This window comes from Bos javanicus, chromosome 3 (assembly GCF_032452875.1).
Source record: "Bos javanicus breed banteng chromosome 3, ARS-OSU_banteng_1.0, whole genome shotgun sequence".
Lineage (NCBI taxonomy): Eukaryota > Metazoa > Chordata > Mammalia > Artiodactyla > Bovidae > Bos > Bos javanicus.
In genome coordinates, this window is record NC_083870.1 from 55,185,214 (window position 1) to 55,199,251 (window position 14,038).

Below are 14,038 nucleotides of genomic sequence, written 5' to 3' on the forward strand. Positions count from 1 at the left end.
TTGCCAAATACAGTGAAGGAAATGGTGGAGGGAAGACATGGAGAAAAGCTCCTGCTTCTACAGCCTAATAGGCAGAGCCAATAGGTAGCCTACTCATTATCCAGAACAGCAGGAACAGTACGTGTACTGGGAGTGGAAACTTCTCCAAACCCATTTGGCAGCATGGACAAGGCAGAGTAGAAACATATGGTCATGTCATCCAGTACCTATGCGAACCAAGTGGAAAGAAAGGGCTATAGATTTACTCTTTCCTCTCATTTTTTCTAAAGCTGTGTTGAGGCAGGGTGGATACATTAAATCGGAGGGAGACAGTTAAATTAGTTAAAAAGAAATAAAGTCTAAAAGAACTCCCCTTCACTGAACTCTCCATCAATCATTTAACTTTACTGTGAGCCAAAGATAATTTCTACTCCCTTCTAGTTCTTTCCTGTCTCCTCCTTTATACAAATCTACAAATACATGTTCAAATCAGAGCCAGCAAGTAGCTTAGTCATCTTACAAAGAGAATTCACCCAAAAATGAGTAATAAAAAGGAACCAGCTATGAATCTATAAAGATGCTATTAAGGAGAAGGAGAAAGATATAATGAAAAATAAGTATCAGAGAATATTCAACAACAAAAAAAAACAAAAAACAAAAAGAACTGTTGCCATAGAGCAAAAAAAAAGTGTTACATTTCAAATTCAAAGCATTTAAAACAAGAGTTAACAGCAGAAGTTTTTTTTAAAATTCAGGGAAGCTAGAGTAAGATAATGTAAGAAGATGAAATGGTAGCTGTCAGAGATCAGATAAGAAATTGAAGGGGAAAAAATATAGCTATTGGTAACTGTAGTGACATTGGAAGCAGCATAGAGAACACTAAATTCTTCTGTAAGCACACTGAGGATTGAGGAAAGCGGGTGAAAAGAAGTGAAGGGAACAAAGAATTTCTTTTTTTTTTTTTTTTTTGCTATACCATACAGCTTGTAGGATCTTAGTTCCCGACCAGGAATTGAACTTGGGCCCTCAGCAGTGAAAGCATGGAGTCCTAAGGACTGGGCTGCCAGGGAATTCCCAGGAACAAAGAGTTTTTAAATGTTAGAAAAAGTATAAATGTGGAAGACAAATGATACACCTAGAGTTCCTGGAGGAGTGGGGGGTCGGGGTGAGGGGGGCAGAACAAATAGAATTGGGAAAGAATTTTATAGCTTTGAGAATCCTTTCCATTTGAAACAAGGAAGGAAATGGCTTGCCTCAGGAATGTCACAGAATGTCACAGAAAAACGCTGAGATGTACCTTGTTTAATATATTGGACTTCATAAATGATCCTTTGGTACCTACACAAGGTGATCGAGGCCTCCATGGAGACAGGAAAGGAGGAAGGTCAGTGTAGACTCACCTCCTTTGCGTCAGCATTCAGTATTGGAGCAACATCAAGCCCCTAGGGAAAGCTGACACACCTAACCCAATTGCTTGGAAAAGCGAAAAAGAAAAGGATGGCAAAACATGCCAAGAAAGTGGAAGCTGAAAGAAAGCAGGTCGAATTTTAGGACAAAACAAACCAAAGGCAGCACTTTACAATGGTTATTAGTAAAATCCTCAGTAGCTGTCAAATATATAAAAGGATACATCTCAATAATAAGAGAAATGAAAAATAAAACTTCCATGAAATTTTATATTATCTGTTAGATTGGAAATAACCAAAACAACTGGAAAGTTTCCTAAGATACTCTCATGCATTGATTGAGAGTACAAGTATAATTTGTAAAATCTCTACAGTGGTTAGTTTGAAAATTATTTAAATGTAGATGCACATGTCTTTTGGCCCACCAATTCTGCTTGTAGGATTTTTTCCTGTGGATTTACTTGCATATTGAAGGTCTATATTCAACGATTTTCAATGCAGCATTGTTTGTAATATCAAAAAGTTATAATAGACAACCACAATACTCACCAGTGCAGACTGCTTAAATAAATTATGGTACATTCACATACCTAAACCAGTGAAGCAGCTCTGTGGAGTGCTAGAGAATAAGTGTAAAGCAAGGAGCAGACTAGTTTGTGAGGAACGATATCATTTACATAAAAAGGAAAAGAAGGAAAGGGAAGGAGAAGAAGCTTTTAAATGCCTCAACTGTCTCTCTGGAAGGATACATAATAAAATCCAGTGTTGCTTCTGGGGAGGAAAACTGAATGGCTGAGAGAGATGGATGGGAGGCTGGATTACCTAAAGAAATATATGTTTAAATAGTCTCAGTAAATAAGTTTTGAAACCTGTTTTTCCAAACAATTGTAGGGCAAGTTCCTAACTTAATTATTGATGCCTCTGTTACCACCAAATACCTTATTATGCATTCTCCATTATACAACATTCTTCTACAATATAACCATCAACATTATGAACTTAAGAGTGCTATATTATTCTGTCTAATCCTCAGATCTAATTCAGGTTTCACTGATTGCCCCAATAATGTCCTTGTTTATAACAAGCAAATAAATAAATAAACCCAGGCCACAATTGTGTCAATCAACCAGTCATCAGTCAGTCAGTCCAAGCCAGAATCGTGCATTGCATTAAGTTGTCATGTCTTCTTCAAGCTGGGAAGTTTCCTCAGATTTCCTTGATTTTCATAATCTTGATACTTTTGAAAATTATTGACCAGTTATTTTGAAGAAAGTCCCTCAATGTTTGTTTGACATTTACTCATGGATAGATTCAGGTTATGCACTTTTGGTAGAAACTACAGAAGTGATATTTTGTTCATTGTTTTGCATCCTATCAGATAGCACATGATTTTAGTTTTATCTACAACTGGTGATGTTAAGTTTAATAAGTTTATTGAGGTGGTGTCTGCCAGGCTTCTCTACTGTAAAGTTTCACTTTTTCCTTGATGAATAATGAATGTTTTGTGGTGAAGTACTTTGAAACTATGAAAATATTCCATATCACATCAAATAATTTATTCATTTAACCATTCATATATGTAAGGACTCATAGATTCTTGTTTTATTCAGTGGGTTAAAATTTATTATTATTACTTATTTTGATGCTCAAATTTTCCAAAATTTGGCCATTAGGAACCCCGTTAAGCTGTTCTCTGTTTCCTTTGACACGTCTCCCATCATTTTTTGAGCATTTTCTTACTTTCTGGCATTTCAAGATGCAGTAGGTTCACTTTGTCATTGTCCAGCTCAACCTGAAATCACCTTTTACTGGAGAATGGTATTAAGAAACCAAGATCTGGGCATGACGAGTGCTCATTGGGGTATTAGTATTCCCAGGCCCTCCCAGAAGACAGAGATAGGGAACATGTAAATGTATGTCCATCCTTTCTATGTCTGTATCTATTCTACTTATTCCTATGACTATCTAAATACATTGAAACCACCTCCAAGTTTATTCTAGCTTTCTCCCTATACATGTTAGTCACAACCTTCTTTGACAGTATTGACAGTAGAAACACCTTGCTCATCACTTAACCACTTCTTTGATTGGTACCTCTGCGTGTGACCAGTCTCCTGTCCGTGCTACTGCCCCTCCACCCACCACCCCAACAGACACCCTTCACCCTACTCAGGCTTTGACATTTTTACCAGTCTGCCGGCCCTTCCCCTGTATGGTCACCGTCCTCACCTCACCTGAGCTTCAGCACCATGTGCTGACCTGCTTCCATCACCTTCCTGCAGAGATACTCTCCTCAGTCTCCAGCACCACATACAGAGCCACCACTGTCACCCACTGCATAGAAGCGCTCCTCTTCCCTTACAGGCTCTGACACTCCATACCCGTCTGCATTGGCAGATGCCTGCCTCATCCCCTCCAGGCTCCATGCTGCCTGGAACTACCCTGCCATACAGATGCCTTGCTTACTTACCCCTCGATTCTGACGCCCTGATCCTGATCAGTGCCACTACTGTCATCACCACCACCTCGTGCCACCCATGTTGGAAGGTCTTCTTACTTACTCTGCCTGTAGCATCCTGCACCAGGCTGATGAGGCTCTCCCACCCCCATACATGATCTGTTTCCCTCCTAATGGCTTTGGAGTAAGTCATTCTGTAGAGATGGAAGAGAAAGGAAAAGAGTAGAGAAAGCAAGAGGAAGTTTATCCATCAATTTAATTCTATACCATATGTACATATTACCTATTCAAAAAACAAATAAATTATATCATTACAGTTGGCCCTCTAACTGTGGTGTTAGGAGTTTATAACTGTGAGACTTCAATAGGAAGGAGCAGAGTAGTATGAAAGAACCAATTTTTCCTCATTCAGAGCAGAGAATGGTAAACATTGTCTGAAGTTGATAAATTAAAAAATTAGGAGCATACATTACTTAGATTTTGATGGTAATCACTAGAACTAAAATCACGATTGCCTTAGGAAGTTGACTTAGAGGATGATGGGAGTAGTAGGAAGGCACAAGAAGGGAAGAAACAGATGACTGTTTTTCAGTGTAAACTCTTCTGTATCCTTTGACTTTTTTCTGTAATTGTATATTAATTTATTATTGTAGTCTCACTCCGCCTGGCATCCTCTTTGTTGAGAGCTAAGGGAGGGGTTTCCTTTTGTTGTCTACAAGGCTTTTTGAGAGAAGTCTGTGATTTTGCGCTCTTCTACCCAAACGAACTAAACCGTAAATATGGATCTCATCAGTACATCCTTCAGGCTCTCCCGCATCAATGTCATTTATAAGTCTGAGTCTTTGGCAGTGAGGGCATCCACACTGATCTGACAGACATGGTTTTGGCTGGAATTAGGTTAAGCTGTTTTCAGACTGAGCTGTATATACAGATTGTTGATCATTTTCTTGGTAATGTTCCTTGGCCCCATATTAATTAATTTGCAAAGTTCTTTTGGTGTCAGGATAGTAGTAATAAAGTGCTCTGAACTGGCAGCCAGCATCACAAAATAGTATAATGTAATGACTGCTGTTGACACGTCTATAGCTCCCCTAACATTGAATTCTTGTGAGGCTCATTCACTTTTATAGCCCAACAGCAATGGGATAATGGCATTATAAATATTCGGCCTGTTTGATTTGCTGCTAGGCTCCTTAAAGAGCTTGTGACTTGTGTATTTGGCCACCAAGGCAAAGGATGATGCTATAGATGCCACTTCCCAGTTTCTGTGTTCCTGCTGAGGTTAAGTGGTTTAAAATGAAGTAGAGCTTCCAGTGACACCACTCAAGGTATCCCCCATCCCCATGCCATGGTCCTGGACTCTGTCTTAGCTGCAGAGGCTAAGGACCAGCTAAAGCCTGGCTCAAGTTATCAGGGGTTGAGGACCACTCAGTTCCCAAACCACTACATGACTCTTACAGATGGACTGACTTTGGTTTACTTTTTGTATTTAAATCTTTACTTCATCTTGAATTTATTTTGATTTGTAATGATAACTATTTCATTAATTTACAGAAAGACAGTACACTGGATGCTGCTGAAGAAATCATCAAGGCATGGAGTAGACAGAACTCTTGATACACGCAGAGTGTGTTGTTTCTATTAAATGATCTAATATAAAATTACTTGGTGCTGCCACTTGCTGGATATTGAAAACAAAAAATCTTTCAGTAAAAATAAAATTTAAAGGAATATTTCCATTGGTAACCTCACCCCTAACAATATTCTGGAGATCTTTTTTTTTTTTTGCTAAACTGTATTAAAACAGCTTCTGTTTCCTCATAACAGTGGAATAAAAATAGCACCTACTTTATTTATATGACTTCCCTGGTGGCTCAGATGGTGAAGTGTCTGCCTACAATGCAGGAGACCTGGGTTCGATCCCTGGGTCGGGAAGATCCCCTGGAAAAGGAAATGGCAAACCACTCCAGTACTCTTGCCTGGAAAATCCCATGGATGGAGGAGCCTGGTAGGCTACAGTTCATGGGGACGCAAAGAGTCGGACACAACTGAGTGACTTCACTTTCACTTTCACTTTATATGAAGTTTGTGAGTTGTTGGTGAGAGTGAAATGGACTGATGTAAGTAAAGCCTGCCAGATAATAAGGGCTCACCTACTATTGGCCAGTTTCACTTCTCTGCCATTGCATAAAAACTCAGGTCCTTCAACTTCATATTTTGGCTTGGTCTCTACCCACCTGTAGTTCCCTCCCCTCATTTACTAATGGTTTTGAACTTTGCTCATAGTTTTGCCTGTGGCTTACAAGTACTGCCATCATCTGGGGCAGCTTTAGGGTCCACATGGATTATTACCTAGACTTTTGGCACTCCCCCCTGGTGATATTTATTTCCACTTCACTCTCCACTTCAGCCACCCACTGCCTTGGGCATACTCTAAACCTTTCATCATTCTAGGCTGTTCCATCTTTGAGATAATAAATTAGTCATCTCACACTGTAACCACCTATTCCTGCAGTAAATATCACCACTCCCCCACTATTTCCCTCTCTCTTTCTCTCAGCTTCTTTCAAAATAGCACTTTAAACTATCATTTCACATCCACTACTACTCAAAAATTGGTCCATGGCCCTCTTACATCAGAATCAACTAGGATCTTTGTTGAAAATAAATTTTGGTCTTCACTCCGACCTACAGAATAATTCAGAATCTGCCCCTTTCCAGGTGATTCTTACACCACTAAAGTTTGACAATCACTGCTGTAGTTCATGGAACCTTTTAGTTCCTCTCAGCCCCTTTATATCTTCACTCCCTTCCTTATCCAACTTAGATTTATTTATTTAATGCCATAAATTTTTTATCAGGTAAAAATTAATGTTATCTAATATATATATTATATATATACGTATACAAAAGTTTTTCTACTAAATAAAGGCTTGAGGAAGAACAACAACCAAAGAGAGATGGAGAAACTGGAAAACATAAACTAAATGAAACGGGAACACTGAATATGAAATAGAAAAAGTGAAACAAACTAGGTAAAAGTAAAACATCATCAGAGTCCAGTTGTTTTTAAACATGACTGCTCACTAGAAACATATCTGGAGCTTTGGAGGAAAAAAAAACAGTATCTGGGCATTTGTATTTTTCAAAAGTTCCCAAGATAATTCTGATATGCATCTGGATTTTAGAAAGTGATTACAGGTTTTTCTATTAAATGACAGTTTTGGTGATGTAGAATTCTATTATTTTTCTGTGACCAATCATGATACAATGGTATTAAGTGAATAAGTTACACAATCACAATAATAAAAGTTGTTTATCAGTTTTCACAATCAATAGCCAGACAAAAAGTAAAGGATAATGACAATTGCAAGCCATAATGGGAACATGATTAACCTAACTCTAACATAATTACATACAGTTTGGGGGATCAAACAGTGATGTGGTAAGTGGAAGTACATGTTTTCATCAGTGTCTTTTGGTTGGTGCATTTAATCCATTTACATTTAAGGTAATTATTGATATGTTTGATCCTATTACCATTTTCTTAATTGTTTTGGGTTTATTTTCTGTAGGTCTTTTCCTTGTCTTGTTTCCTGCCTAGAGTTCCTTTAGAATTTGTTGTAAAGCTGGTTTGGTGGTGTTGAATTCTTTTAACTTTTGCTTGTCTGGAAAATTTTTGATTTCTCCATCAAATCTGAATGAGAGTCTTGCTGGGTAGCATATTCTTGGTTGTAGGTTCTTCTCTTTCATCACTTAAATATATCATGCCATTCTCTTCTGGCTTGTAGAGTTTCTGTTGAGAAATCAGCTGATAACCTGATGGGAGTTCCCTTGTATCTTATTTGTCATTTTTCTCTTGTTGCTTTTAATATTTTATCTTTGTCATAAACATAATGAAATTCACTGTATGTTGAACTTATACATGTTAGTTGTGTGAAGAAAAGAAGTAAGGCAGGGTAGAGGGGAATGAGAGTATCAGGGAAGCAAATTGGAATTTTAAATAGTGTGGCCAGGTGAGTTTTGTGGAGGTGCCATAGGAACAGACTTAGAAGAGGAGAGGGAGAGAGCCTTGTGAAGATCTTAGGAATACTCCAGGAACAAGGAATAGCCAGTGCAAAGGGTCTACAACAGGAAGGTGTCTTATGTTTAATGAGTACCAAATAACCAAGGGACAGAGTAGTAGGTATTAGGGCAGAGTAGCAGCATAGGACCTCAAGGACTAGAGGAAGGATAATGGTCTGATACCATCTCATCCATACTTTTTTTTAATGTGTAAAATAGTGTTTATTGGAGCATGATTTCTAATTATTCCAAACTGGTAACCACCAAAAAGATATGAGACTGGATAAGAGCACCAACTAGGTCAGTATTAGAAACTAAAGGGGGCTGATGACTTAGCTCATGACTTTTGAAAAATGTGACTGCAAAGTAGAATAACTAGAAAAAGTTCTTCTCATTTGATGATTCTACTTTCTCACATACAACACACACAAACACACACTCACTTACCCTCAACCTGCTATAATCTAGATTGTACCCATTATTGTTCAAAATTTGCTAATGACCTCCATGTTCTTAGATTTAAAGGAACCTTTCCATTTCCATCCAACTTTACCTCTTACTTCCCACGTTGCAGTAGTGGTAAAGAATCCACCTATCAATACAGGAGACACAAAAGATGTGAGTTCCATTCCTGGGTCTAGAAGATCCCCTGGAGTAGAAATGGCAACCCCTTATGGTATTCTGGCCTGAAAAATTCCATAGACAGAGGAGCCTGGTGGGCTACAGTCCATGGGGTCACAGAGAGTTGAACAAAACAGCATTTGCCACTCTGGCCTTCCTAAACCGTTTTGTGTGTGTGTGTGTGTGTGTGTGTTTGGCTCCTGTGATGCTGCACATTCATGAATTACCTTCTGTCTGTTCCTTCTTCATCTCCTTTGCCTTTTCTTAGATATTGATATTCTGTCTTTCTTACTAAACAACTTGATTTACTCTGAATACACTTAAATCTGTAACAGCCTAGTCCTCTCTGTTGAATTTCAGACCCATATATTCAGTACCCCATTTGTCATCTCACACAGACATTCTATAGGCAAACCTTATGCAATCTGGATTGAATAAGCAATATCCAGTATTGTTTGGCAAACAATATCCAATCTCCTCACCTCAGTGAATGGTGCCCCCAATCCACTAACTCAAGTCAGAAAGCCTATTGACACAAGTCATTTTTAACTTTTCTCTCCACATCCAAATCCTCTAACTAGTACCCTAAATATCCCTTAAATCTATCACTTTTCTCTGCTCCAGTTGCCCCCATCCCTGCCCCCACCAGCCATACCATTTCTCAACCAGATTACTATTCAACTCTTAACAGTTCTCCCTGCCTTCGTGCTTACAATGTATCTCTGTAGCCCAAACAAGCTTTATAAAATGTAAATGTGATCATGTTACATATATCAGTTAAGAATATTCCTGTCACAAGTGACAGATAGCCTAACCCATATGGGTTTAAATCAAATGAAAAAGAATTGTCTGTCTCAACTGAGCATTTTAGGGGTAGTCTAGTTTTGTTAAAGCTTGATCCGACTGTTTGAACATCTCCTGTGGAGGTACGGGTCAGCAGTGGTCTGCCGCAGGGACAGGGGATCTGGGTGTGGGTATGGCATTAACTCCTCTTGGAGGAGGTCACCATTAACCCCACAATAGACTTCCAGAACTTACATAGGCCTGGGAAATAGACTCTTGGAGAGCACAACAGAACCTTGTACACCAGGACCCAAGAGAAAAGAACAGTGACCCAACAGGAGACGTGCCTGTGGGTGTCTGGGTGTCTCCAACGAAGGCATGGGTGAGTGGTGGCCTGCTTCAGGGTTGGGGGCACGCACTGTAGCAATACATGCATGGGATCTTTTGAGGGAGGTCACCATTGTCTTCATTACCTCCACCATAGTTTACTTCCGTTCAGTTTAGTTCAGTTGCTCAATCGTGTCCGACTCTGCGAACCTATGAATTGCAGCACGTCAGGCCTCCCTGTCCATCACCAACTCCCGGAGTTCACTCAAACTCATGTCCATCGAGTCGGTGATGCCATCCAGCCATCTCATCCTCTGTTGTACCCTTCTCCTCCTGCCCCCCATCCCTCCCAGCATCAGGGTCTTTTCCGATGAGTCAACTGTTCTCATCAGGTGGCCAAAGTATTGGAATTTCAGCTTTAGCACCAGTACTTCCAATGAACACCCAGGACTGATCTTTAGGATGGACTGGTTGGATCTCCTTGCAGTCTGAGGGACTCTCAAGAGTCTTCTCCAATACCACAGTTCGAAAGCATCAATTCTTCGGCGCTCAGCTTTCTTCACAGTCCAACTCTCACATCCATACATGACCACTGGAAAAACTGTAGCCTTGACTAGACAGACCTTTGTTGGCAAAGTAATGTCTCTGCTTTTGAACATGCTCTCTAGGTTAGTCAAAACTTTCCTTCCAAGGAGTAAGCGTCTTTTAATTTCATGGCTGCAATCACCATCTGCAGTGATTTTGGAGCCCAAAAACATAAATTCTGACACTGTTTCCACTGTTTCCCCATCTATTTGCCATGAAGTGATGGGACCAGATACCATGATCTTCGTTTTCTGAATGTTGAGCTTTAAGCTAACTTTTTCACTCTCCACTTTCACTTTCATCAAGAGGCTTTTGAGTTCCTCTTCACTTTCTGCCATAAGGGTGGTGTCCTCTGCGTATCTGAGGTTATTGATATTTCTCCAGGCAATCTTGATTCCAGCTTGTGCTTCTTCCAGCCCAGCGTTTCTCATGATGTACTCTGCATATAAGTTAAATAAGCAGGGTGACAATATATAGCCTTGACGTACTCCTTTTCCTATTTGGAACAGGTCTGTTGTTCCATGTCCAGTTCTAACTGTTGCTTCCTGACCTGCATACAGGTTTGTCAAGAGGCAGGTCAGGTGGTCTGGTATTTCCATCTCTTTCAGAATTTTCCACAGTTTATTGTGATCCAGACAGTCAAAGGCTTTGGCATAGTCAATAAAGTAGAAATAGATGTTTTTCTGGAACTCTATTACTTTTTTGATGATCCAGCGGATGTTGGCAGTTTGATCTCTGGTTCCTCTGCCTATTCTAAAACCAGCTTGAACATCTGGAACTTCACGGTTCATGTATTGCTGAAGCCTGGCTTGGAGAATTTTGAGCATTATTTGCTAGCATGTGAGATGAGTGCAATTGTGCGGTAGTTTGAGCATTCTTTGGCATTGCCTTTCTTTAGGATTGGAATGAAAACTGACCTTTTCCAGTCCTGTAGAAAACTGCTGAGTTTTCCAAATTTGCTGGCATATTGAGGGCTGCACTTTCAGATCATGAACTCCTTATTGCCAAATTCAGACTGAAATTGAAGAAAGTGGAGAAAACCAGTAGACCATTCAGGTATGACCTAAATCAAATCCTTATGACTATACCATGGAAGTAAGAAATAGATTTAAGGGATTAGATCTGATAGAGTGCCTGATTAACTATGGATGGAGCTTCGTGACACTGTACAGGAATCAGGAGTCAAGACCATCCCCAAGAAAAAGAAATTTAAAAAAGCAAAATGACTGTCTAAGGAGCCCTTACAAATAGCTGTGGAAAGAAAGGAAGCAAAAAGCAAAGGAGAAAAGGGAAGACATCCATTTGAATGTAGAGTTCAAAGAATAGCAAGGAGAGATAAGAAAGCCTTCCTCAGCGATCAATGCAAAGAAATAGAGAAAAACAACAGAATGGGAAAGACTAGAGATCTCTTGAAGAAAATTAGAGATACCAAAGGAAACTTTCATACAAAGATGGGCTCAATAAAGGACAGAAATGGTAGGGAACTAACAGAAGCAGAAGATATAAGAGGCGGCAAGAATACACAGAAGAACTATACAAAAAAGATCTCTACGACCCAGATAATCACGTTGGTGTGATCACTGACCTAGAGCCAGACATCCTGGAATGTGAAGTCAAGTGGGCCTTAGGAAGCATAACTATGAACAAAGCTAGTGGAGGTGATGGAATTCCAGTTGAGCTATTTGAACTCCCCAAAAAAACGAAATGCAAAAAAGCAAAATGTCTGAGGAGGCCTTACAAATAGCTGTGAAAAGAAGAGAAGGGGAAAGCAAAGGGGAAAAGGAAAGATATACCTATTTGAATGCAGAGTTCCAAAGAATAGCAAGGAGAGATAAGAAAGCCTTCCTCACTGATCAATGTGAAGAAATAGAGGAAAACAATAGAATGGGAAGGACTAGAGATCTCTTCAAGAAAATTAGAGCTACCAAGGGAAAGTTTCATGCAAAGATGGGCTCAATGAAAGAAATGGTATAGACGTAACAGAGGCAGAAGATATTAAGAAAAGGTGTAACCTTGGCAAGAATACACAGAAAAACTGTACAAAAAAGATCTTCACAACCCAGATAACCATGATGGTGTGGTCACTCACCTAGAGCCACACATCCTGGAATGTGAAGTCAAGTGGGCCTTAGGAAACATCACTACAAACAAACCTAGCAGAGGTGATGGAATTTCAGTTAAGCTATTTCAAATTCTAAAAGATGCTGCTGTGAAAATGCTGCACTCAATATGCCAGCAAATTTGGAAAACTCAGCAGTGGCCACAGAACTGGAAAAGGCCAGTTTTCCTTCCAATCCCAAAGAAAGTCAATGCCAAAGAATGCTCAAACTACCGCACAATTGCACTCATCTCACATGCTAGCAAAGTAATGCTAAAAATTCTCCAAGCCAGGTTTAAACAATACATGAACCGTGAACTTCCAGATGTTCAAGCTGGTTTTAGAATAGGCAGAGGAACCAGAGATCAAATTGCCAACATTTGCTAGATCATTGAAAAAGCAAGAGAGTTCCAGAAAAACATCCATTTCTGCTTTATTTACTATGCCAAAGCCTTTGACTGTGTGGATCACAATAAACTGTGGAAAATTCTGAAAGAGATGGAAATACCAGACCACCTGACCTGTCTCTTGAGAAACCTGTATGCAGGTCAGGAAGCAACAGTTAGAACTGGAGGAACAACAGACCTGTTTCAAATAGGAAAAGGAGTACGTCAAGGCTGTATATTGTCACCCTGCTTATTTAACTTATATGCAGACTAGAAGAAGCGAAGTCTCTCAGTCATGTCTGACTCTTTGCGACCCCATGGACTGTAGCCCACCAGGCTCCTCCGTCCGTGGGATTCTCCAGGCAAGAATACTGGAGTGGGTTGCCATTTTCTTCTCCAGGGGATCTTCCCAACCCAGGGATCGAACCCGGGTCTCCTGCATTGCAGGCAGACGCTTTAACCTCTGAGCCACCAGGGATGTATGCAGACTAAATTATGAGAAATGCTGGGCTGGATGGAGCACAAGCTGGAATCAAGATTGCCTGGAGAAATATCATTAACCTCAGATATGCAGATGAAACCACCCTTATGGCAGAAGGTGAAGAAGAACTAAAGAGCCTTTTGATGAATCTGAAAGAGGAGAGTGAAAAAGTTGGCTTAAAGTTCAGCATTCAGAAAACTAAGATCATGGCATCTGGTTCCATCACTTCATGGCAAATAGATGGGGAACAGTGGAAACAGTGCTGACTTTATTTTTCTGGGCTCCAAAATCACTGCAGATGGTGAATGCAGCCATGAAATTAAAAGATGCTTACTCCTTGGAAGGAAAGTTATGACCAACCTAGACAGCATATTAAAAAGCAGAGATATTACTTTGCCAACAAAGGTCCATCTAGTCGAGGCTATTTTTTTCCAGTGGTCGTGTATGGATGTGAGAGTTGGACTATAAAGAAAGCTGAGTGCCAAAGAATTGATGCTTTTGAACTATGGTGTTGGAGAAGACTCTTGAGAGTCCCTTGGACAGGAAGGAGATCCAACCTGTCCATCCTAAAGGAAATCAGTCCTGGGTGTTCACTGGAAGTGCTGATGTTGAAGCTGAAACTCCAATCTTTTGCCACCTGATGCAAAGAGCTGACTCATTAGAAAAGACGCTGATGCTGCAAAGATTGAGGGTAGGAGGAGAAGGGGACAATAGAGGATGAGATAGTTGGATGGCATTGCCGACTCAACAGACATGAGTTTGAGTAAATTCCGGGGGTTGTTGCACAGGAAGGCCTGTCATGCTGCAGTCCATAGGGTTGCAGAGAGTCGGACACAATTGAGCGACTGA

The 14,038-nt window shown here is 40.1% G+C and overlaps 1 protein-coding gene and 1 non-coding gene across 7 annotated transcripts in view; one reads left to right on the forward strand and one right to left on the reverse strand.

Moving 5' to 3' along the window:
- KYAT3 (kynurenine aminotransferase 3) overlaps nucleotides 1–5,695 on the forward strand; it is a 63,213-nt gene extending 57,518 nt beyond the window's left edge. For all 6 annotated transcript variants that reach the window (XR_009735360.1, XM_061411345.1, XM_061411348.1 and 3 more), the window contains one exon: nucleotides 5,398–5,695. Coding sequence is in view for 5 of the 6 variants with exons in the window: in XM_061411345.1 (XP_061267329.1) it covers nucleotides 5,398–5,460 (63 nt within the window). In the remaining variant the exon portion in view is untranslated. The remainder of the gene's footprint in view (nucleotides 1–5,397) is intronic.
- Nucleotides 5,696–13,114: 7,419 nt separating this feature from the next.
- On the reverse strand, nucleotides 13,115–13,186 carry TRNAC-GCA (transfer RNA cysteine (anticodon GCA)). The gene has a single exon. It is a non-coding gene; the product is annotated as a tRNA-Cys (tRNA).
- Nucleotides 13,187–14,038: the final 852 nt, after the last annotated feature.